At 48.1% G+C, this 25,862-nt stretch overlaps 1 protein-coding gene across 5 annotated transcripts in view; it reads left to right on the top strand.

Annotated features, from left to right (window-relative positions):
- The first annotated feature begins 1,741 nt into the window (after window positions 1-1,741).
- Window positions 1,742-25,862, top strand: part of PAX2 (paired box 2) — an 84,941-nt gene continuing 60,820 nt past the window's right edge. For 2 of the 5 annotated variants that reach the window (XM_074589857.1, XM_074589859.1), the window contains exons 1-3: window positions 1,742-2,262; window positions 6,040-6,208; window positions 7,382-7,579. In XM_074589857.1, coding sequence (XP_074445958.1) covers window positions 2,220-2,262; window positions 6,040-6,208; window positions 7,382-7,579 — 410 coding nt within the window. In that variant the 5' untranslated portion in view covers window positions 1,742-2,219. Of the gene's footprint in view, window positions 2,263-6,039; window positions 6,209-7,381; window positions 7,580-25,862 lie in introns of those variants that run through there. The other 3 variants (XM_074589861.1, XM_074589860.1, XM_074589858.1) reach the window with 2 other exon arrangements.

Genomic DNA, 25,862 nt, shown 5'->3' with positions numbered 1-25,862 from the left:
GGTGCTGCCCGCGGAACGCAGCGGCCGCTCGCAAACTTGGCGTCCGTCAGGAGTTGCCCGCCCCGGGTGGGGCGGAGAAGCGCTTTCTGCAGCCGAGCGGCAGCGAACGCCGCTCCCGAGCGCGCAGCGGAGACACCCCGCTCCTGTGGAACACGCACCCTGTGCGGGGGGCTGGCGGGGCCGGCAGTGGGGTTCAGGCTGTGCCCCCCGCGCAGTGCACACCCGGGAGCTGAGCGCTGTCTCGCTTTGCAGTTAATCGTCGGTGATGTAAAAAAAAAAAAAAATATTTTTTTTTTTCCCCAAATCATCCTTTTTGCACACAAGGGAAAGAGAGAGGGGAGGGCGGGGGGGAGAGAAAGATAAAACATCAGCTGAAGTGCCAAAATGATTTATGAGACTGTGGAAAATATTTCATAAGGATGTCTCAGAGATTCTTTTCTTAAACCAGTTAGAAAACAAAGGGGCTGTTTCGTGACAGATAAGCAGAGGGATGGGGAAGGATGAAGGAGAAAAAGAAGAGAAGAAGAAAGTACATTTCAGGTGATGATAAACTCGCAGACTGAAAATCAAAACTGAGCTCACAGCAATTACTACCCTGCCTTTTTACCCCTCGTTATTACCCGAAGAAGCCGTCTCCCCCTTGCTCTCTGTTGCTCTGCTAGGTCAAAGCCACGTCTATTTTAGCCGTAGACTTACCCCACTCTAGCATTTAAAAAAAAAAAAAAAAAAAAAGAAAAGAAAAGAAAAAAGCAGCAGAGATGTGTAAAGTGGGAGGTTGGATTTGCTGTTATTTTCCCAAATGTGTGTGAGGGGAAACTTTGCAATGACTGAAATGGGCCTAACCTACTGGTTTAAAGAGCTTGCAAGAAGCTCTTTCTCTCTCTTTCTCTTTTTCTTTTTTCTCTCTCTTTTGCTCTCTCTCTTTCTCTCTTTCTCTCGGTCTCTCTAGCTTCTATTCATTTTTCGTTTCTTTTTTATGTCCTTCTCTCTCGGTCTCTCTCTCCTCTCTCTGTCTCTCCTCTTTTCCCTTTCCTTTCTCTCCCTCCCTCACCTTTCTTTCTCTCCCCGTCCATCTCCCACTCTCCAAGCCGCACACCGCGGAAGCCTTGACGTGTATCGAATCCCCCCCTCCCGTTACACCCCGAGTAAAGTCTCCGGTGAAAAACAGCGGGGCGTGAGAAGGGAGACGAAACTACCACGCCGCGTGTGCGTGCGTGTGCGCGCCTGTGTTAAATACGGGAGTTACAGATCCAGAGCCGCAAGTGACAACAAAGCGGGGCTCGGGTCCCTTCCCGCCGGCCGGCCCGGGGCGCCGCCGCCCCGCACACGCGTGGCCCGGGGCGCTGGGAGCGCAGGGCCGGGGCTCCCCCGCCGCCGGGTCCCGCAGGCGGCGGCCCCCCCGCGCCGAGCGCCGCCGGCCCGGCCCTCCTCTCTCCTCTCCCCTCTCCTCTCCTCTCCTCTCCTGGCCGCGCTCGGCTCGGCGCGCTGGCGAATCAGAGAGTGTCGGAATCTATTGCCTTTGTCTGACAAGTCATCCATCTCCGGGGAGGCGGGCGGGGGGCTGAGGGCGCTGCGGCTTTTAGAGAGACACACACCGGGAGCGGAGGCTCCAGTCTCCGGCCCCGGCTCCTCGCAAGCACTTCCCACCTCGGGCGAAAGTCCGCCGGGCGCTGGATCCTCCGCCCGGCCGAGAGGAGGGGGCGCGCCCGCCCGCCGCTCGCAGCTTTCCCGGGGATTGCTACTCCGCTTTGAACTTAAATGAACTAGCCCCGGACCGCGGGAGGAGGAGGAGGAGGAGGGAGAGCCGCGTCCTCCTGCGCCTTCTGCCGCCCGGCCGCCGGCCGCACCTTGCTCCGGCACCCCCTCCCCGCCGCCGGGGATGCTCTGAGCCCTCCCAGCCATGACACCCACCTGCCCCCCGGCGTCGCCAGCCCCTCGCTCCCACGGACTCTGCTGACTCCGCCGGCCCCGCCGCCCCGGCCCCCCAGAGCCGGCGCAGCCCTCCCGCCCCCCGGAAAGTACTTTGCTCCCCGCTCCGCCGGGCAGGGGGGCCAGCGCACCCCGCCGCTCCCCTCCTCTCCTCTCCTTGTGTGTTTTTTTGTTTTGTTTTGTTTTGGTTTTTTTTTTTTTTTATTTTTTTTCTCCCCTAAGTCTTGAAGTTGAGTTTTAGAGGCGACACGGCGGCTTCAGCCGATTTCTTCCCCTTCCTTTGCCTCCCCATGGATATGCACTGCAAGGCAGACCCCTTCTCAGCAATGCACCGTGAGTACTGGAGCCCGGCTCCTTCCGCTGCTCTCCCTCTCTCTCATCCCTCCATTCCTCCTTTCCCAACCATTCCTCCTCACCTGATCCTCCTCCAGGTCCATCCTTTCACCGCCAGCCGCTCCTCCCCTGGCCAAACCCGGGCTCAGAGTGGCGTTCGTAAGGCAGGACGGGCACCGCCAGCCCCAGCGGCAGAGCGGGGGTCCCGGGCAGCCCCGGGCCCGGGGGGAGCAGGGCTCCGTGCCGGCGGCGGGGCGGGGGCCAGGACCCCCAGCCCGGGGGGCAGGGGGCTGTGTGCGACTGTGCCCGGGCTGCGAGCCGTCCGTGTGCCAAAGAAAACACCCCCCCGAACCAGATCTTACCTCCGCAGAGGCACTTTCCCCATCGCCCCGCAAACAACACGAGTTTATTCCGACTCGTGTCAGCCCCCAGGCTGGTCCCTGTCCCTGCCCCGCCGGGACAGGGCTTCCCGCAGCCCTGCGTGGCTCTGAACCCACAGTTTCCCCCGCGATCTGATGCTGTTTGCTTTGATTTCGGATTTCAGTGGCAAGAGAGGAGACGCCAGTTTCAAATTAATGGCGGGTTGGTCGGTGGCGGTTCCGTGCTTCGGTTTGGTTCGGTTTGGTGAAAGGCTGGACTGCGGGAAAAATAGGACAATTGTATGGCTGGGAGATCTGGCGGCTTCGGAGGCTCCCAAGAAGTCACGATCCCTCCTGGTTTATTTACCAGATCCCCGGTGTGCATTTTAAATGCATTCCTGGCACAGAGGAAAGTGCATTCGTGATATGTTTTCACTTTAAAGAACATTTATAGAAAAGAGGGGGACGAAGGAAAGCGAAAAGACCCCTTTATCAGGGACTGTAACAAGGAATTTTCAGGAATTTTAATTTCACCGCAAGGAAGGAAAATAATACCGAGATTTAAACTAAAGAAAAAAAAATACAAATAGAAAGCCGAGATTGAGAGCATCTTGAGTCAGGAAATGAATAATTAAGAGCAATTTGTAACTTTTGACACCGAAACTTTTGAGGACACGCCCTGCCCGCTGCATAAAAACAAACCCAAAAGATATAAAATGGAAATGCCTGAAGTTTAAAAAAATCCCGATTTTGCGGTGAGAAGGAAGACGTAGAAATACGAACCCATGATCAGATCCTCAGACATGGGTGTAGGTAACTGTCTTCCTGTTTCCAAATTAATGATTTCCAGGATACATTGCTTAAAATTTAGGGTTTAATTTTCGAAGACCTTTAAAAGAAAATAGTCCGTGCATTAGACATTATTTTTAGTTTTCAGCGGTGCGACCTGCTTTCAGACGCGATTGCAGTAATTCTGCCTCCGGTACGATCCGGAACATGTAGGCAGCCGAAAGAGGCGTTTCACTGTCGCTGATTTTTTAAAAACTCCGGTGAGATTCGTGAATAATTTTGATTTCCGATTTAAAAAAAAATAATAAAATCAACATTTGATTTGTTCCCTAAAGTCTATTTCTAGAGCTCCAGACCTAGATATTAGTAAGCAATTAAAATACATACGGGCGCGGGCTCCTGACAGAGACGCACAGAGACAGCAAAACACCATCCGTACGAAAGCGGGACGACTGGCTGGGTATATGTATATACAGACACCGGCACTTATACGCAGATAAATACACGTAAATATCTTCCTGCCCTGATAGAAATAACCATAGAAAAGCACGGGGCAGAGCAAAACAAACTCGTGTGAAAAAATATCCGGGCTGCAATAATTTGAATTATTAATTTTTAATCCTTTTTGCATCTGTTGCCTTTTAATACTTTGTAATGCGAGTTATAAAAGGTGCTTTGAATTATTTATCATGGAGTTGCCGAAGAAATTGCTGTCTTGTAACTTTAGAGGCAACATGTGCAGAAGGGCTTCTGAACAAATAAAGAAAACACACAGCAACATATACTCGCGGGTTTTAGTGGGGGAAGATAAATATCCCTCCCTCCCCTCCGAAACCCTAAATATGTTTTAAGAAAGACTAACAAAAGAATGCAGCAAATAACCCCGGCTGATCGGGGAAGGGACGGGGAAGCCAGCCGGCGCCCTGGCCGAGGCGGCTGGGAGGGGATACGTGGAGGTGTTACTGAAGGGGTGGGGGAGATGGAAAAAACTCTATTTGTGCGAAAGGACTTGGATCGATCGCAGGGCAATGAGAGTTTCCACTAAGTTCAGAGCCAATAAGTCAGTGTCAGAAGCAGGGGAGAAAAAAACCTCAGCGAAAATACAAACAGATCATTTTTCAGCAAACTGCAAAACGAACTAAGATCTCTTGGCGAGGAAGATACAGAAGGTTAGGGTTGTGTGAAAGGAAAGCTTTAATACAGTGTGCACTCCACAGCTATATCAGCTGGATATTCCGGAGATAGAGACACCCAGGTAGCAGCGCCAGCGAAGCTGCACCGCCTGCGAGTGTGCATCTGCCCGCACGCCCGGGCAAAGGCGAACTGCTCCCGTCTCTAACGCGGACCACCCCAGGTGCAAGCGGTTCACAACCGCCTGCCTTGCCCAGTCCCAAAAGGAGACACTTCCTTTTATTCCCGTCACTCCTTCCCTCCTGCCCATGCTTAGCAGGTGCATACTTATTTTTTCCCCAAGTTATTTCTCAAAATGGAGAAAGATCGGGGAAAAAAGCGACGCTAGCAGTCCTATCTGAGAGAGCGGGTTTTTGTCTGGAAAGGGGGGGAAGAGAGGAAAACGCAGTATTTTAAATTCTCCTGAATTAGATTTGTGTGGGGCAAAAAAAAGACGGAACCGTGCGAGTCAGGTTTTTTTTTTTTAAATTGAAGGATTTTTCCTTCAAAGATCGAAAGCTGAAGAGAGAGAGGGTCTGCATGTAAACGAACACCGACCGCGGGACACAAAATATTCTCTTTCTCTCTCCCTCCCTCTCACTACATTTCTTTCCCCTTCTCTTTTTTCTCTCCGAATCCCTTCAACTCGCATCCGAAAATAACGGGAGAGGAAGCGTTGCATGGGGGACATGCCGCGGGGTGAGGGAGGGCGGGGTTCGCGAGTAACTGTAATTGACAATGTGATAGAAAATCGTGGAAAGAAAATGAAAGGCGAGAGGAAAAGCCCCAGAGCAGAGAGAAGGGGGACTGCGGCAGGGTCCGCCCGGAGAGGCTGAGCAGCTGCGCTTCGGAGTTTGGGAGCGCATCTATCCCCAACTCCTGGGAAAGCAGCCGGCGCTGAAGCTGCCTCCGTCCGCGCCCCGCCACAATGGCCCCGAGGAGCCGCCGCTCCGGCGTCCCGGGCGGGGACCGCGGGAGGGAGAGGGGCTCCCCGGCCCAGGGAGGGGAGACGGCATACGTGGGGGACAGTCCCCGGCTAGCCTCCGCTCGGGAAAATACACTCTCCCTTCTCTTTGCTTCCCATCTTTCCTCTTTTCTATTTCTTTCGTCCTTTCTCTTTCTTTCTCTCTAGCTCTTTCCCCTCTTTTTTCCTTTTTCTTTTTTTCTCTCTCTTTATCTTTCATTCTCTCTTTCTCTCGTTACCTTCCTTTCTCCTTCTCTCATTCTCTTTCTCTTATTCTCACTGTTTCCCCCTCTTTCTTTCTCTCGTTCTTTCTCGCTTTTTCTCTTCTTCTCCCTCTCCCCCACGTCTTGTTCCCCCCTCCCGACCCCCCGCCGTCACCTCCATCCATCTGTAGTGACTGGAGATTTTGCAGTACAAGTGGCGAAGAATCCACGACTAACGGTGTGTTTCTGGTGTGCGTGGGTTGTTGTGTTTTTTTTATTTCTCTTTCCCCAGCAGGGCACGGGGGTGTGAACCAGCTCGGGGGGGTGTTTGTGAACGGCAGGCCCCTACCTGACGTGGTGAGACAAAGGATAGTGGAGCTGGCTCACCAGGGGGTGCGACCCTGTGACATTTCCAGGCAGCTGCGGGTCAGCCACGGTTGTGTCAGCAAGATCCTGGGCAGGTAAGGAAAGAGGCAGCTCCTTCCCCTCCCCTGGGACGGCAACGGTGCATCCCTCCCCGGCTCCGGTGTGACCTCCCGCCCTTCCCGCCGCGCCGGGCTCTCCCCGCCACCTCCCCGGGCGGCCCCTGCACCTCCGCGCCGCGGGAGGCCGCGGCTGAGCAGGGCCCCCTCCTCCAGCCGGGAAGGACGTGCTCGCCCCCCGCTCCCCCGGCGGTGTTTGGAAACTCCTGGGAAGACAAACAATTTGCAAGGGGTGGGCGGGAGGGCGGGAAAGAGAAGGGACGGGGGGAGAAAAAAACCGAAAGAACGACAGAAAAAGCCCCCAACAACAACAACAACAAAATCCCCCAACTCACAACAATCCCTGAGCGGCCTTAGCAAATACACGGGTAAATAAACAAACAACAGGGCAAATAAATAAATAAATACCCGCGGTAACCGATCGCCGCCAAATGTGGTGTGAAATATCCCCAGAGACAAGCCAGAGAGGGGAGGAACACGACTCCCCCGGGCCCGGCCGCTGGGCTGCGGAGCGGTGTCGGCGGGCGGCAGAGCCCAGCCGGCGGTGCGGGCGGCGTGTGTGCGCTGCCGTGCCCTCTGCAAAGGACGGGCCACAGCCGCTGTCGCCAGCAGCGCTGATGGCCAGCGGGGCGATGGGCTGGGGCTGCCCCGTACGAATGAACCGAGCTCCCGTACCCCGAGCTCGGGGCGGGGGGGTGTGAGCCCGGCACTGCCCGTTCTCCACCGCCCCCTCCCCGGGCTTCGCCTCCGGCTGGCCGCATCGGAGCGAGGGTTTCTGTTTTGTTTCCCCATCCCCGGGCCTGAAACGAGTATGTGCGTGTGAGGCGGGGGAAGGGGGAGGCAGCGAACAGCCCAGCGCCCCTCGCTTCTCACGCACAAAAAAAAAAAGGGGGGGGAAAAAAAAGGCGAAAAAAAGAAAGGCGAGCGGGAACGAACCCTAGAGAGGAGAAGGGAGTCCCCCAGCCCCAGGCGCCCCGCGGAGCCGCGCCATGCCGCACCCGAGCCGCCGACGCCCGACGCCGCGCACCGGCGGGCCGAAGCCGAGGTGGGGAGCCGGGCCCGGGGCCGCGGGTCGCTCCGAGGGGCAGCCGGGTGCTCGGGGACGGCGGGGCTGTTCCGGGCATGGCAGGTCACTGACCGTCCTTTGTGCAGGTATTACGAGACGGGGAGCATCAAGCCCGGCGTGATCGGCGGCTCCAAACCCAAAGTGGCGACCCCCAAAGTAGTGGATAAAATCGCCGAGTACAAGAGACAAAACCCGACAATGTTCGCCTGGGAGATCCGGGACAGGCTACTGGCCGAGGGCATCTGCGACAACGACACGGTCCCCAGCGTCTCCTCCATAAACAGGTAAGAGCAATCCCGCAGCCCTGCTCGCGGCCCAATCGCCTCTTTACTGCCCCATAAAAACCCCTCTCCACAGCGCGGACGGCCCAATCCTTCCTCGGTCAGGTTAGATCCAGCCCTGCTCCAGCCCCCCGCCCGCAGCGGGACCCCCGGCCCCGCCATGACCCCCGAGCCCACTCCTGGGCAGCGGGGCCGGAGCCGGCTGTCCGACCCCGGGCCCCGGCAGCGGGGGAGCGGCTCTGCCCCGGGGTTTGCTGCTGCCCGCCGTGGGGCTGCAGCTTGTGCCTGGACCGGGGCGGGCAGGGCTGCTGTCAGAGGAGATGAGCTCCCCGCCGAGCAGCCCGGCGGTGCCGCAAGGTTTGGAAGCTGTTGGGGCTGCCGGGGTGACGGGGCGGCGGAGCCGGGTTTTCCCCCTGTCCCTCCAACACCCCTCCCGGGGTGTAAATGATAGCCAGCCTTGCCAGGGTATTAGGGCTGAGCCGAAAAGCTGCCGTTATCCGCTGCCAAGCCAGGCTCAGACCCCCGAGCCGCTGAGCGCTGGATCAAGTCTTCCCTTGCACCCACTGCCCCGGCTCACTCCTCATCGCCAGCCCCAGGGACCGGCTAAACTTGCGAGGCGGTGCCTTCCCCCGGCTGGGATGCGCCGCTCTCTGCGGCCTCCGGCTGGGGCCGATCCCTGCCCGGGCAGGAGGCACGGGAGGCAGCAGGATGGACTCAGCACTAGCGAAGAGTTTCCCTCCCTCCATCTCCTCCCCCAGCTGCTAGGGTGCGACTTCTGTTGGTGGAGGGACTCAGATTTGGTCTCAGGTTTGAGGTGACAAAAATAACCATATGACAGGCAAAAAAAAAAAAAAAAAAAAGGATCGATGCAGGAGAAAACGGCCGGTGATAGATGTAATCAAGTACTAACACACTGCAAAGCGCTCAGGCTGCTCACATGCCTGCACATTCAAAACGCGACATACATCAGATTTCCACACTTTGGCAACACACCACACTCTTACCCACCCAGTAAAAGTAATTACGCTGTTTTAGTGTAATGTATGTACAGATACCTTGACTATGCCCCCAGAAATACAACCTCTAGAAACAGAGTAACGGGGATATTTTCAAAGGGGATGTATGTAGGCACAAAATACCTCACCGAGAGAGTAAGAATACATGGAATTTTGCACGGAATCCCAAATATACAGCACTTCCCACTCAAATAAATGTATATAGGGTATATGTAAATATGCATGCAGGCTTTTGTAGTGTCTGCATAGATAAAAATGCACAAGTCAGTATATTGGCCCTTTTGATATATAACAAGTTTAGCCAGATATTTTTTTTTTTAAATCTGGTATATTTATAGCAAGGGAAGCAAAAAATAAATAGCAGGGAACCGCAGTGCTATTTTTTGTCTCGCGCTTTTCATGGCAGATTTATCAAAATATGTCTAATAACTCAGACTGTGTATTTCTAAATCTGGCATCCTATATAAATGGGTTTTAATATTTTGCAAATGATATGGAATTATCCCAAATCATCTTGAAAACAGCAGGTAGAATTAGCTAGTGGAATGTACCTTGGCTAAGAAAGATTCCCTCAGACACACTGTCTCTGTAATATACTGCTAGGCTACCCTAGGAAATTATCCCTGTGTGTGCCATCTGTATTAAAATGGTTATTAAGTTATGAACAGGGTAACATAATACTGATCGGTTAATTATACACCCTCCTAAAAAACCTCCAGGTCTCTGTTACTCTCTCAGTCAGGTATTGAAATAATAACAGTTTGACATTCAGGCACCTTACAAAGGCAGCTGCAGAAGGACAGCCAGCTGTCCCTGGGAGGAATTAAGCTGGTGGTACCGGAGTCCAGAGGAACGGCTGTGGGCTCTTTGGAGGCATAGCGTATACAGACCCGACACACATGTATACTTTGGCTAGCTCAAGGGGTGTTAGCATCCAAATGTCACTGAAGTCTCAGCTTTTACGCCTGCCGGACTTGACGCCTTGTGTCCGGGTTGCGATGTCCCGGGCAGAAGGATGAGTGTCAGGTTTTGCTCCCACCTTTGCTACCGATTTGCGGCAGGGCTTTGGGGATTTTGTACCTCAGTTTCCCTACCCTGGAAAAGAAGGCTGATCCTTCTCAGAAGGAGGTGGGAACAGATGTCAGTTAGATTGTGCTTATAAAATGCTTTGAGAAGGACAAGTGCTTTGTAGCTGCTAAGTATTATTACGTTAAAGAGGCTCAGCTGTGACCCACCATGTTTGATTCATACTGCGATGGCATTTGAGTGTGTAGTCACCAAGGCACAAGAGCATTTTGGCTTCATACGATTTAAGTCTTTCTCCATTGCTTGTAAAAATTCAGGCCCAACTTCCCACTGTTCACCTTTGTATGGGGCTCCCCAAAACTTACATCCTTAAGGAAGTGAGCTCATCATATCACAGGTCATAACATTTGCAAGTCTGTGCTAGGCAAAAACAGGACAGCAAACTGGGAAAAAATTGCAATGGAATAGGAAATGGCGAGTATATAAGGGCCCAATCCTGGTGCCGTGGAGACTAGCGTGAGCTTCATCACTCCAGTGACTTTTGTGACTCCAGCTCACAAAACTCACAAAACACAAAGAGAGGAACTATGTTCACAATTTAAATATGCATTTTTCTCTGTCCCATTGTAAAAAAAAAAACCCACATAGAATCAGGTCAATCTTTTGTAACAGCACACCCCTTACCTGCGGTACGGTCACAAATTGGAGTTAATCGAACACTCTGACTCTCTGAGCAGCTTCAGATAGATGACAATTTTTAAAACCAACCCAGAAATATCTGTCTTTGTATTTTCGCAAAATGTGGGGTTTCCAAATCAAAACCTGCATTGTGCCAATGCCCAGAACTGTTAGAGCTACATCCATGAGCAGTTCAACATCTTGAGACTATAAGCGAGGCATTTACAGAAACAGGAGTTTTCTGTGTCCCTGGACAGACTGTGAATACTGCACTTCAAAATGGATATCCCCTTGTAATGAAAAAAAGCTACTTTTGGTTATTATAATATTTTCTGAAAATGTATTAATTACATTTTCTTTCTTTCTGGGGATTAGTTCAACATTAACAAAGGCTTTCGGGTGAGAGACTACAAAACAACACAGTTTCAATTCCATTTTTAAAGTCTCCCTAAAACATTTTTAAAATCTGTTTTTCATTAATTATTTTTTTGTGATACATGAATTATATGTGCCTACGTCGCACTGATCTGTCAGTATTGCACTGAGGATATCAGGACACGTTTGGGACAACATGTAATTCAGTATTGAGATTTATCAGAAACTTGTTCATATCAAGCTTATGCAGATAAAGGCTAGATATAAACTCTGGTGAAAAACATGACTTAACTACCCTGTCAAGTTTCAGGGAAAGAATTAAGTCTTCTGCTATGCAGTAGTTTTGCTTTAATTATGGCAAAAAAAGTCTAGAGAGTATACTAGTTAATAAGCGAAGTGCAGCAGAACTGACAGGATCAAGACAGAGCAGTTATCTTTGCACTGGGAGCTTTCCTGTTGCCGCTTCATACATTAGGTACTGTACAGTATAAATCTATTGTGTATGTAGAGGTATACACGCATATATATATACATACATATATATATACATGCATATGTGTAAACACATATACGTAGTGCATGTAATTGAGCAGCAGGCAAGCGACAGAAGCTCTTAATTCTTTGGTAAGGAATTCCTGCTTACTTTAAATCACTTGAGCACCCCCCTTCTTGAGCACCCTGACAGCCCAAACTTTTCCATCTATCATGTAACTATAAACGAATTACCTTTGGTCACTTTGGGTTAGAATATTTCAATTGGATCTAGACACTGCTGTAAGCCTTGCGGCGGCGGTCTCCTAAGTATGATCTTGGTGGCAGATGTTAATGGGAATTTTTGCTTTGTTTCGCAGTACATACAGTTAGCCTAAGAACTCAGGTTTCATGAGATAATAATCACTCTGGAAAAATCTTTTGAATTAGACAGTGTACTTTAGTAGGAACAGGACGGAGCACATCACAGACGCACATTCACGGTTATGCAAGTGATGCAACAGACATCGTAGTTTAATCATTATTTTCTGCTTCTCTTAAATTCCTTATGGGTCCAGAAGGGCAAAGCAAAACACTCCCCCTCCTCCAGTTTGTCCCTCTATCCTGGCTCACAGGCGGCTGGGTTCAGTACTAGGGACTCACAGTTAGTCCTTCTCAAAGGAATGATGAAGCCAAAGCATTATGGAGTTCAGTCAGACTTTTGGATACACTTTGGCCCCTGGGTTTCTGAGAGTAGACCTAACTAATACCTGATAGCAGAGAATAAAGCCACTAGATGTTTTTTCAGTCTTCGCTTAGGTATTGCGTAGACATTAATTTCTAGTGTTAAGCACTTGGTTTGGGGAGATGTTTCCTGTTTCATTATATAACAATTGGCTAATGATTCCTAAGGTCTCCACTAATGATGTGCTTTTAAAAAATACACATGGAAAAACATAAACATTGACTCAGGTTATAATGACCAGTGAAATATACTTGTACATTGAAATATTATTGAGGATGTGTCCAATTTCAGTGGCCGTGGGCAGGCCTGTAGTTTAGAGCAAAGAATGGCGTATTAGGAGATCAGATTTCTCTTACCAGTTCTGCCATTAACTTCCTGGTTGATCTTGGGCAGGTCACACGGACTCCTTATGAGGCTGCTTTGCCATCTGTAAAATGAAACTAACAGTATTTAGCTGCCTTGTAAAATTCTGTGTGATCCTTCACTAAAAACGCCCATGGAGTTCGATACGTAATGAGAAAAGGTTCAAAACTGGAGGTAGGTTGTTTTACATCATCCGAGGCTTTAGCCCATGCGGGGGAGATAGAATTGAACAGAATCTTGATTGAGGTAAATGTAACATCTCAAGACAAACAATCGAGTCTGGAAAAGGCAGGCGTATTAGGGCAGGGGCTGTGTCATATGCGGAAGAAATCAATGTTATGCAAACAGGGCTCTGAGTCACTCTTGCTAGCCTCGCTTGAGAATTCCCCCAAAGGATACCGTGTCCAAAGCCACTGCCGAATCTCTCCCTGTCTTTCCCAATGAACAAATCTATAATTCTTGGAGGACAGGTAATGAGTCGAGGGAGAATTTGGAAGAATATGGAGTATCCCTAGCGGCATCTTGTTTGTAGTGACCAAAGGTAGTGACAGCTGCATGGCCTGCAGTGAACACAGGGTGAACTGCACAGTTTCAACTGGCAGGCGCGTGTGTCGCACAAACGCATCACCAGCATCAGTATTTAGTAGCCACATGTCAGTTTCCTCAATAGAGAGGCCAAGGATTCAACTGGCCGTGTAGCCTGGGCTAGCCTCTGACTGACAATGGGTTGGTACAAAGCAGGGCTGAAGAAAATTTGTCCCACAGTACCCAACAGAGTATACCAGGTCTCGTAGCCTGGCACTTCTTAGCAGGCACAGAAGAAACTCGGGATCCTAGCAGGGATCCTCTCACTTAGTTGATGCTGAATCTAAGGTTCCCATTCAATTTCCTGCATCGGGCCGTGCTCTCAAGGTAGAAGACTTCTACTGCCAGTTGCTTTCAGCTGAGCAAAGAATGCAGTCGGGTCATACAGGGCTTCATTACAAGGAATATACTCCTTTAAATTCAGATTCTTTTCCATCAGACACAAACCTGGTATTATCTTCTTTTTATCATTGCAAATAAAGGACAGGCTCATAAAGCAGAGGTTACAGACAATGTTACTGCAGCTGAAAGAGTAAATGAATGCTCACAGCATTTCTCTTTGTCTTATTCCTCATATCTGGCCACTGGAAGGTTGTATGGTGGGAACTACAATAAGCTAGCCGCATTTTTTCTAATTTTCATATTGCAAGGATATTAGTTCAACAGAGGCAGTTAGCAAGTAAAATTGGTTGTGCCTGGGAAGTTTTGAGCTCCCTGTTCTGTGAACCTCGAAGTTGAGAACCACATCGTTCTCTTTATCACCTAAAAATCCCCGCCCTTCCTTTTTGTATAGATGTACAGAAAGCTTGATTTTTGGTGGAAGTTAAACATTTTCAGGCTTTTGCATCTAGTGAATGATTGCTGCATTCTGCCATGGAGGTAGCTGCATTTCAGCGCTGAGTGAATGAGTCTTACAGAGCTAAACCTCATTTAACAGAATCACTATTATGTGAAAAAACTCATTTGACTTTGGGAGAAAAGAGGAGAAAATATAAGTGGCTTGGCCAAGCAACGATGAAGTGGTGAGAACAATACAGTGATCTGAAGGGCACAGTCCCTCCAACAGGAAAGGAATTATTCACATTTAAACAAAGCAGTATAGCCAGGAATGAAGGAAGGGAAATAAGAAAGGAAATATTTAAATGGTAGCAGAAGGTATCTCCTGATAGGGAGGTCCATTAAGTTGTGGAATTGTATCCCATAGGAATTCCTGATTTCTTGGAATATATATAACTAGACGGCATTAATAACAAGCAAGCATACAGTAAGAAATAATCTTGCATTGGCTAAAGAGATAGATAATGCCCTAGCAGGCCAGCTGGACCCTTTATGATATGATGACATGACGCATACAAAACAAAGTCATGTTTTCAGCAGATATCAAATATCCCCAAAAATCCATCTCTGTTCCTAAAGCCCATTCAAACAAAAGATTTCCATATTACTTTAATAAAAAGATTCAAAACAGCTAAAAAAACCAGTTGAATGAAAAGATTCAAAACAGTTGAAAAAGGCTGAGCTTCACTTAGATTAATTTGCCATAGTCTTCAATTAAGGCATGCTGAAATTCAAATGGAGTCTAGGCTCACTAGTTACAATCAGCAAAATGTTTAGGGATCCAACTTTTGGGAAAGGTTTCTATAAATGGAGAGGTAGAGACTTTCAAAAGCATTTGTCATTGGCCTGACATCCGTGCAGTTAACTAGGGCTTTAGGAAATCCTATCTGTGTGTAGACAGCTCTGATGGTGATTACTACTCCTGAAAGTGTCAGAAAGGTTTGAGTTTTTCTCCCAAAGAATCATTCTTTAAACTGAGAGCTAACAGGAATGAGGATTTTTCCACTGTAATCCCAATTAATCTACTGGAGTCTATACACACATGGCCATATTTACCAGTCCCAACTGTTTAAAAATACCAAGGCAGAGCCTAAATCATGCAATTGGCATAAAAATCATGAGTACTTGTAATACCATGTGGGTTTGGTTTTACTTGTTTTCTCTTTTCTATCCTAATTTTTTAAAGGGATTTGGATATCTGACTCCCATTAAATGACTTTAAAAACACCTTAACAATGCAGTCCTTTGAGCCTTCAGAGCGCCGACAGGCCCCTTTTCAAGCCCCCACAAGCACTGGAAACATACTTTTTTAAATAAGAACTGAAATTCTCATGCTATCACTTGACTAGAGGAGCTGGAAAACCCACAACAAACACTGTTAGGCTCATGATGAAATACTAGACAGTACGATATTCAGCACTAGCCTCCAATTTTCTCTAGTGCCAGTAACTGAGAGCTGATTTTGTAGCACTTACATGGCTATCTACCCAGCTGAAAATCACAAATCTAATCACTTGGTTTCCAAACTCCTCAGAGTGCACTTACAAATATTCATTTCCAATCAATTTGCACCTGCTAATATTTCTGAACGCTCACATGTGATGACAGAGTCAGAAGCAATGCTGGTGCTTACTATTTCTATAGCAATGGCATAAAGAGGCTCTGTGCATAGATCACAGCCCATTGTCCAAAACAGGCACAGCGTAAATTGGAATTTCTTTTGAGAGGTTCTTTGAGAAAATCAGCATATACATGCGTCTTTCTTTACGCCATCCCCTTAGCTTCTACTAGATTCATAATTCAGACAGTCCTCAAGGTGCCAGGGATCCTGAAACAAACATCTTGGTCTGCTAAAAGAAATGAGATTATCTGGCCAGGGTTCACCCACCAAGCCCAAGTCTAGGTAAAAGGCAGAGCAGAACTAGAGAGCCCTCTTCCTCGGGCTCACATCTGGCGAGACACAGGCTGAACACTGGCCAGATTGCGACAGCCTCCCCCTTCTTCCCGATAAGTAGGCATATAAATAAATAAATAAACGGCATCCAAACTGCACTGAGAACTCAATAAAACAATCACATCAAATATGAGGAGGTATAAATCTCATGTCTGCACAGGTAACCCACTCAATTGCTTTTATTATGGCTCAGCCTGACTCCATTTATTACCATCCGTGGCCTGGGTGAAGGATGTTTGCATGGAGGGTGGTCTCCTGGTGAAATCTTATCCCCGGAGCAGTGACAATCAGCCCATACAGAGGTAGATTTTGGTGGGGAGACCAAAGGCAGATCCATCTGTCTGCATGAAAACCAATCAATAAACCTGTAACTAGACCCCTTGTCGCTGGGAAATGGACAACACAATAGTTCAATCCTGGAGCCATAGGAGAGGAATAGCTGTGGTTGGGGTGTGAAGAATGACAGGATGTATGCATGAAGTGTTTGAGACATAGGGACAGAATATGTCTGTCCATACAGATATCAAGGAGGAGTGATGGGATAGGGGAAGAGTAGAGGGTATGTTTATATATGTATATATATATTTAGTAGGCAAATTTGAAAGGTTGGGTGTTCAGAGGTGGGTATGGGGAAGGAAAAAGCAGAGTTATACAGCATTTTTTAGTAGGGCATTTATATCGGGACTGTGAGTGCAATGCGGGTAGGTACCTTTGGGGAAATGTTCTGGTTGGATACTATGTATGAGTATATTGGTATATGGCAGGGAACATGTATCTCTGGGCAGGCACGTAGACGGTGACACAAAATGCTGGTAGGCTAAAGGCAGCATATACGGGAGTTCGATGTGGTTGGGGAAGGATATTCCTTTGTCCTCTGTCTGGCTTGGGATTTATGTGTGTACCAGTTTTGACAGAGAGGAGAAAGAGTGATGTGCCAAAAGCCTGAGCTAACGGTCTGTGAGTTCACAGATATGCTTTCCAGAAAATGCTATGTATGAAACATTTACCCAATCCTCACTGTTAAATCAGGAAGGGAGATTCTGGTGGCTTGTCTCTGCCTGTATGAAAAATAGAAGTAGGACATTTCTGGCTGCTGTCATCCACTAGCTCTGCAGTTCCTGTAGTATTTCTAAAATCTGTACGGCATATTGTTCCCCAGGCTTCTAGCAACTCCCCCAACACATACACACATGCATACACACACAGATATGCTGGAGTTTGCCTCTATTAATTGTTCTCTCCTGGGGGCCAATTTAGTTTTTATTTCTTTGGCTTAATTTTGAACAGTTCCTCTTCCTTCCAACGTTAAGCACCCTCCCCTTTTCACAGGGTCCAAGGCACAGGGTTAAACTTCCCTCTCTGGTTGGGAGGCAAATTGCATCAGGAATAGCTATCAGCCATCACTGTACTTCACTTGAGAGGGGTGCTATCCATGTTTTGCAAGGCAGATTGATGGCTGTTTGTCAATTTATAAAAGAAATAGCAGAGCCTGTGACCGGATGACAAAGTCACAAAACCCTCACATATCTGTCAGACACAGTGCCCTGCACCATGTCCAGTTTCTGGATAGTTTGGATGGTTCTGGCAATAATACCAGTACCAATTTCTTTGGTCAGGGAGGGTTAGTATCCCAGCCCTTTGATTCCTGGAACTAGTCCTCATTTTCTTCAAGCTGGGCGGAAATATGAGGGCAACCTCATTACCCCCCTGCCCATTTCCACGCTCTCCCTTTAAAATTGCGATAGAGTCTTTGGGCACTAACATTTGGGTGCTTCTTAAAGGGACTGTTGCCTTTCAACACACTCATGTTTCTCTAAAAATTCTTTTAAGAACAATTTTTGGTCACTTGCCTTTAAAAAGAAAAACACAGCACAATGTAGCTATGTAATAGGGCCCGCTGTTAATATTTGCCTGAATTTAGGTTTCTTGGTTGTTTAAATTTAGACTTTCAAGCTTGAAAAATTATACATTTATACATAAATTATACATACACAAAAATACATATACGCTTATTTATAAAATCAGTAGGGAAGGGAGGAGATGTAGAAGAGAAGAGGAAAGGAAGGAATAATATCTCTGAAGAAAAGGAGATCGTGTTTGCATACTGACTGCATAGGGGAAGCGTATTTCTGGGATGTGCTACGTACGAATGGGCCAAAGCTGTGTAAGCAGAGGCAGAGCGGAAAATGAATAACGTCGCAAATTCCCTATCCCTATGGAACAAATGGCAAATTTAGAGTTTTAAAGGGACAATGTTTGTGGTGCTGTCTCTGGCAGACAGCCAGCCAGCCACAACACGAAGCAGTCAGAGGCGGTGGAGAGCACGGCTGGGTGGGGTTGAGGGAGGAAAGGGCAAGAGATAAAGATGGAGTGAGAGGCTAAGGCAGATTTGACTTGGATAGTGTCAAAACCAGACCTGCTGTGGTTTTACAGAAGGCAGTCCTGGCCATTGTGCCAAACAAGATGCAGAGAGTCATCCAGTATTGACATCCAACTCCCTTACATGGCTTTAGCAATTTCAGGCTACATGTGTGCCTGAGTCGGGGGTCTGTGCACACGGAGGCAGCAAGGATGGGGACAGAGGAAGGGTATCTGGCTGTACACAGATTCTTGTGAGGCGCACAAGCTGGAGAGCAGGGAAGAACTCCCTGGGTGAGTTTGCGTGCTTGCACATGAGAGAGCACGTGTACATTCGTAAAAAGATGAGTGCCGTGATTCTAACCCCCTTTTGCGGATTACATGAATTTTTTTTGTGACCTGCAAATATTTAAAGAAAAATACATGCCTATGTGTGACCCTACGATGGGCCTTGGTCCCTGGCAGGCAAAACTGGTGGATCTGGTGGCACAGGGAGACATGAAATGGCAGAGAGTGTGGTCCGTTTCGTGTGGATACGTATACAAGGAAATGCCCGTGGCACAGTGAAAGGCAGGGGATAAAGTGATCCTGGGGAATACTGTCTCTAGAAGAGTGCAAGAGAAGGGTGCCATCCCTCTAAACAAAGCCTTTGTACTACTTAGAACACCACCTTTCCAAAATGAAAGCACCTTCTGCACCATTTGAATGTGCTCTTGGATCATTCTGTGCACAGTGAAGTAATTTGAGCATGGAAACCTTGGTGCATTTGTGCAGATAGACTGCTGAGTCTCTATTGTTCCACCAGACAATCTTCTCTGTAATAGATATTTGGGCGAGACGTGCCCTATACTCCATGACATGTGTACAAGGAGGAGCGTGGGCACATCACTAGGGCAACATGTCCAGCTGGGAGTATAGACTTATAGCATGTAGGTATTACTGGTCTGTGTAAGAACTAAGAATAGTATTATCCATGGAAACAACATCGTAACTCTGCAGTTACATGGAGGGAGTCACAGGGGCGAGCAAAGGCATGGCAATGCACGTCTTGGGAAGCCTGTCTAGGTTTGTGTGGCTCTGCACAGGATTCTGCATGACTGCTTTCCAATGGCAAGGCAGTCGTGTGAATGCACCGATGAACTGTGGCTGTGAACAGAAGCATGGGGGACCTAGCAGTGCTCCATGTGTTTGTCAGCAGTTCTTTTGGGTGGACCTGGGTATACAGTGATATGGCAGCCATACCATTAACATGCGAGGAGAATGCAGCTGGTGAGATGGGCAGCGTCAGTAACACTGTGTGTGAGCGTGTGTACCACAGACTGGCATCTGCTGAGATGTGTGAACACAGAAGGTGTATGGCAGGGTGGGCATACATATACTTGGAGATGCCATGTACAAATGTGGGGACATGTGCCTGTTGGGGGTACCCAGTGCATCTGAGGGAATGAGGGTTGTATATGGCATGATGTATCTGTCAGGGAGCAGATGTGTGCTAGTTCATCTGCTACACGATGCAAGAAGGGAATACCTGGGGATAGTGGGGGCAGAGGGGGTTACACTAAAGGAGATCTTTCTAATGATAGCTATAGTTTAATGCACTGGACTCTGCCCTTCTCTCCTCTCCCCTCCCCTCCCACTCTTCTCCTCATTACCCAGGTTATCTTGTTTGGGTTAAGAGGCCAATTTCAACAGACTATAATTGAAGAGTGAAGAGAATCTGATAAGATAAGGAAGGGACATCATTCCTCAAGGGATCAATAGAGGTTTCATGTTCCTCCTTCCCCTGCTGTGTCCCTAACACGCTAACACTCTGTGTCCATGGGCCTAGTTTATTTGCTCTGCTTGTCTGCCAGCCCAGAAAGGAAGCGTGGGAGTAGGGGGAGGTTGTAGCCCCCGTCTGTCACACAGCCAGAGCAAGGGAGGGGGCATAAGGAAGGGACAATGGGGACACCAGCAGCAATACGGTCCCCTCTGGGAGTCAGGAGCAGGCAGGGAGGTGACAAGCCTGATGCCCTCCTGGCTCTGGCAGGGGCACGGGCTCACAAGGGAGGTGTTCACCTTTGGCCTTTTATCTCAGCATTGTGCTCTGCAAGGGAAGGATATTGATAATTTGTCTAGATTTAGACTTGCTTTTCCTAGTATACTCATGCAGACAAGCTCAAAGGTTTTTATAAGCACTCCCGAGGTGACCTCTCAGGGCCCCTCAGGGTGAGGGAGATATAATTACCCCTACCACAAGGAGGGCTAGTAGCCACTCCTGATGAGGTTTATGCTAGGATCTGAGGTTCAGGTTTAATGGCCCCAGTATCTCACAAGCCATTCTTAGCAGTTTTTTTGGACCAAACCAGCATGAGAGGATCCCCTTAAGATAAATGGAGCTGCCTCAGCAGTGAATACAGGTCCCTTCATGGCAGTGCTGCCAGGGCTCCCACGCTGCACAGGCGGTTTGTCCCACTCTTGCCTCATGCCCCTTGGCAGGAAGACGTGTATCTCGCACAAGCAATGTGAGATCCGTACAAACCCATGCAGCAGGGATCAGCGCTGCCTGGTGCGTGCAGGCAGCTGGGGCAGTGTAAAGAAGTCCCTCCGGGAGGCCCAGCCTCTCACATCGAGTGAGCATTGTGGGTGCTTCCCTGTCCCTGTGGCCGGCATAGGGATGTTCGGGCACAGGGAGATGAGCTGGGAGGTCAGCACAGTGCAGGATCCAATCCAGATCCCATACAACAGGGCTGGGCAAGTTTCTGGAGAGCCTGCGACACAGAGGGGTCTGGGGCTGAGATATCTTCTTCCAGCTGATTTCTCTTTTATTTTTAACACCCAGCGAAACAGACGCTGAGAGCAAGTCAGTCATGCAGTGAGCATGTGGCAGAGTTGGGAATACAACCCAGATCCCCTGACTCCCAACCTCAGGCTTTAACCACTAGACCATGCTTCCCTTTAAGCCACCTTGAACTTTCCTCAGTGAGGATGGGGGCTACTAAGCCTCTGTGGGCTGCAGTTTACCAAGCTGTCAGGAGTGTGCTCACTGGACCGCCTCACCAGAGACAGCCTTCCTCACACACGCTAAAAAAGTTGAAAAGAAATTCATTTCATGGCCGGTGGTTGCTTAAAAAAGGCGATTCCAGCATATGTATGTGATAAATGTTAACTGTGCATTAATCGCATTAAAGAGGACCCTATAAACTTTTCATTTCTAATTAAATTCTGGCCGGTGATTCTGGCGAAGCCAGCACACTCCGGGCCTTTGTTTATGTGGAAAATTAAAATGCAAATACAATGGAATTTATTTCCATTACTAGAGTGATATGCTGGGCTCCTCTGTTTAACAGCCTCCAATTATTTTCAAACAGGTCTCTCTCTCTCTCTCCCTCTCTCCCCCCCCTCTCCCTTCCTCACTCCCTCATTTTTTTCCTCCCCCTATTACCCTGATGCTGCTGCCCCAGTGTGAGGGGTGGGAGCTGCTAAAGCAGTGGGTGGGCTAAGGATGGTGTCATCTGTTCAAGGTCAAATGCAGGCAGGAATACAGAGGAGGAAGGGGGAAAAACAGTGGGAGAGCACAAACAAGGAGGCAGGGGAAGTAACAAGGCTTGAGCTAATGCAAGGAGGAGCAAGGAGTTACCTGTTAGCAACCTCACTGAAAAATATAAGCTAAACTCACTGGCTTGCTAAATCCCAGACGTATAGATGACCTGACTGAGAGAGGTCACGGGTCTTTCACTGATGGAATATTTTGGTGCGAGGGTGCAGTTGAGAGTCTTCTCTGGAAGTTTTCTGAATCTTTCACAGCCTTTTTCATAGACTTTGTCTGGATGTCACTGCTGCTGGGCCAAATCCTGATGGCCGAGGAAGCACAGAACAGGCCCAATGCCAGACACATTGCCTGCACCGAGCAAATAAATCCGTGCGGCAATGACACATAATCATCAGCTGAAAAATAACTGAACTCTCTTGTTCATTTCCAAGGGACCAAATGTGGCTCCACTGTCTTAGGGCATTAGCGCACAATATCCACACAAGTCAGAAGCTGTTGCACAAACCCAGAGATTCACTGTACATGTAAAATTTCTTAACAAAGATATTTACTGCTAAATGCTGCTGAAATAGAATCCCATTCTTCTTACATATATAAGAGACCCAGGTCAGTTCAGACATGGAACATCGTCAGGCAGTCACACACAAATCAGAGGCATCTGCTAACTGACAGGGGTGCCCTTCTCTGTGTTAATGTAGAAAGTCACACAAGATGACCCTTGCAAAGGCAAGTGTGCAGTTCACTGTAGACGTATGTAGTCACTTACAGATCCCTTCACAGACTCAGTCAAATCTATTTGAAACTGCACACTATAGTCTTGCATATATTTGTGAACAAACCTAGGATATGGAGACTTACCCAAAACCATAACTGAAAAGTCTTAGCAGAACCCCTGAGTGCACCAGAAGGTGCACACACACGTAAACATATTCACACAGCCTTAGAGATATGCTGGCACACACATGTTATTCACAAGTTAGTGGCCACAGACCTTGAAGCACCCAGCTGAGAACCAGCCACCCCGTGTGTCCCACACATGCAAGCAGCGTTCCCTCGGCACACCCCGCTGGCAGGGAGAGCTCGGGAGCCAAAGGGATATCCTTTTAGTGCATGTGAGCATCTTAAGGAATCACCCAGTGTAAATGATCCTGCCCCAGCCGAGACAGGGAAACAGGAGAAGGACACATTCACTTACAACACTGAAAAGAGGCCATTACCCAGTCAAACAACCCAATCCTTGACATCATTATTCAATACACAGGAGCCCTGAAATGCACACTAACTCAATCACAGAGACACACGATTACAAAATAATACTGATGGAATCAATGAGACGGACATGCGGTCATACAAAGCGCACCCACCCCGGTGTTAATACACAATAACAGCCGCCCAACAAGGGAATACAAAACAGCCATTCACGACCACAATGGCAAAACACGGGCCCACGTTCTCAAAGGAGAACTGAAAACTCTGGCAACAAAACCCACCCTGGCCAGAGGGGGCTCAGAGCAAAACTTAGGGTGTGGGCAAAATGTGGCTGTTGTCAGCCTAGCAAGTAACAAATAGTAAAGCCTTAGCGAGGAGCGCACCCAGCGAGCTGATGCCCTAGTGAGGCTGGTGGACCCCCCAGGGCAGTCAGGACCATGCAGGATCGCACCCGCTGCCATTGAAATAGACCGGTCCAGTGAAGTGACACTGGATGTCTGATGCTGATGCTCTATGACCAAAAGCATCATGCAGTCACATAGGCAGGGGTGCGTGACATTCAAGACTCACCATAACACTAGCCAACATAAGGGAAGCAAAACCTACTGAATATCAGAAATACAACACATCCACACTATGAACAGATGCAAACGCTGTTCAGCACCCAAAGCCACACAACCATCTCACAAACGTGCCTCCGCGAAACAGCCCAATCCTCTTCCCAAGCCACAGCAGCACACCCAAGTCTATCACAGCACTAGTGTCTTTCCCCTTCAGAGAGGAAAAAAACAAAGTGCCCACATAAAACATACTCATAACGCCACAAATGATCGACCTTCCTCACGCCTCACAGACTGTGCCAGAGCATGCTAACCCAAGCGCTTAACAAAGCGTCAGCTTTTGCAAATCCTGCATGATCTTCTTGGGAGGGAGATGGGGGAATCGTACTCCAGGTCCTTTCCCTGGCACAACAGGCATTGGCTCGTACCAGGTTGTGTGCAGAGGAATATGCCATTACTGAAAACGCCAGCCAGGCTGGGGGAAGGCTGCTGTCGGTTGTGTGTGCCTGCGTGCGCTGTGTGTACAGGAATTCCCCTTCCTCTACCGAGTGCCGCTGCTTGTAGCCATTAAAAAGCCCAGGTCCTCATGCTGGGTGTTCAGTGAGTATTGATTCAGTCTGCAAGCAATTTTAATATTTCTTCAGGGACTTTCCAGCAACAGCACAAGTCATTAATTCACCCTCCCAAATTGCTTATTCAATAGCAGGAACATGGCTCCTGAATAAAGTCCCAGAATTTATGTGACTCACATGAGTCAGGAGGTCAAACAACTGTTATGGAGCGAAGTTAAAAATCCAAATAAAATATTGACACTTTTTTGGGGAGTGGGAGGAGGGGGAAGGGGGAAGGGAAAGAAAAGGTATTTAAAATAGGGTTTTGTTGCAATGCCCCCAGGATAAAGAATGGAAAGAGATTGAAGACAAGTTGGAGTTTGTAAAATCAATGGGATTTATTGCATATCCACTTGGCATTTAATAACTCCTTCCTTTCCACCTCCCCCTGCTCTGTATGTACATGGGGGAGATAAACTCTTCAACAAAACTACAAATAGCCAGCCACAAAGTACACAGACGGACAGCCAAACACCAACACACGACGGCAGGCACGTGCAGGGATGAATATTACTGCAAGGCAGTGGCATAGCATCAGAGGATCCTCTCAGGACCCAGGGTCTTGACTGAGCTAGACAGAGCCCATCACATATGGCACTACATATGCCCATGGAGTAGCAGACAGTCTATGTCCACAGTCCTTGTAAAAAAAAGGTGGGAGGGGAAACTGAGGCATAGAGTGAATTAAAAGAGCCTGCTCAGTCGCAGAGCCCATCCATCAGGGTGGCTGCATTAGGATCCAGGTCTCCTGATGCCCACTTAGTGGTTTTGCTGCAGGACACTGCCTTTTACGGGAATGAAAGCACACGCGGTGACCGAGATCAGACCGCAAGAAGGCATCCATCTGACAGGAGGGACACACGAACCACACAAGAAGAAATGCATCCACAGACACCAGGCAAGCCCATCCGTATGCAGATAGATGCACAAAGAGATACAAATATATACATGCTTTTACTGAGCTCATTGCTATTCAGAAAGCACCGCAGCCAGATTACACACAGAAGTAGAAACATACCTGTGGACAGACAGACATGCAAATGACTGTGTGTACAAATGCACGAGCACATACACACACACACTGGTACATCAGTGTAGTCCCCTATAGCTGTGTACCCACACCAAAAAAGTCACACAATCCAATGTTTTGTTACAAACCTAGATTTTACTTACAGTGGCATCTTTTTAGCTAGCTGCACGTAAATGGATGCCCACACACACTCAATTGCATTCTGCACAAGCATATTAATATATAGGACTACCTCATTATATGATACTGGTAACTGTTTCAGTGAAACTGTGCTAATTTTCTACCAGTCAAAGACCTGAGACTGTAGTAGCTGTCAAACAATGTTTATTCATTAGCACTAACTCCATAAAAAAACAAGCACACAAAAATATAGCCTAACCATCTGATCAAATAGGACTTAATGGCTTGGGATATTTAAGTGGTCTTTCTTTGCTTTGTTTGGTTTTTTGTTTGTCTGGTTGGCTTTTTAGCAAAGCTTTAGGGCAGGTGCTTTCTCTGAATTGAGATTTTCCAAAAGGCAATTTTTCAAGGGCTTTATTGCATTGTGATAAAAATGTTTCACAACATTTTCCTCCTGAGATGTCTTTTCACCAAATACACAGTGTGGTTTTAAAAGTAATCAAGATAATGAAAAGTCTGAAATTTCCATAATGATGCTTAAAAAAGATTAATATTTTTGCATTAAAAATATGCTTTTGTGTTATTTTTAAGATTGTTTTGTTCATGATTGATTTTGCAACGGCCCTTTAAAAATGGCAAAAATGGCAATCTCTGGGCTACCTTATGCTACCTCCTGTCTTCGTAGACTACAATATATTCAAGAAAAAATGTAAAAGTAGTATAGCTGTTTGCATACCATCACCTATGTTCTTCTGTACTCCTCTACCTATGAATCCTGATTGCATCTGATCTCGTCCAATCTAAATTAGATCAAAA

This window comes from Larus michahellis, chromosome 6 (assembly GCF_964199755.1).
Source record: "Larus michahellis chromosome 6, bLarMic1.1, whole genome shotgun sequence".
Lineage (NCBI taxonomy): Eukaryota > Metazoa > Chordata > Aves > Charadriiformes > Laridae > Larus > Larus michahellis.
This window is presented reverse-complemented; position numbering and strand designations above follow the sequence as displayed.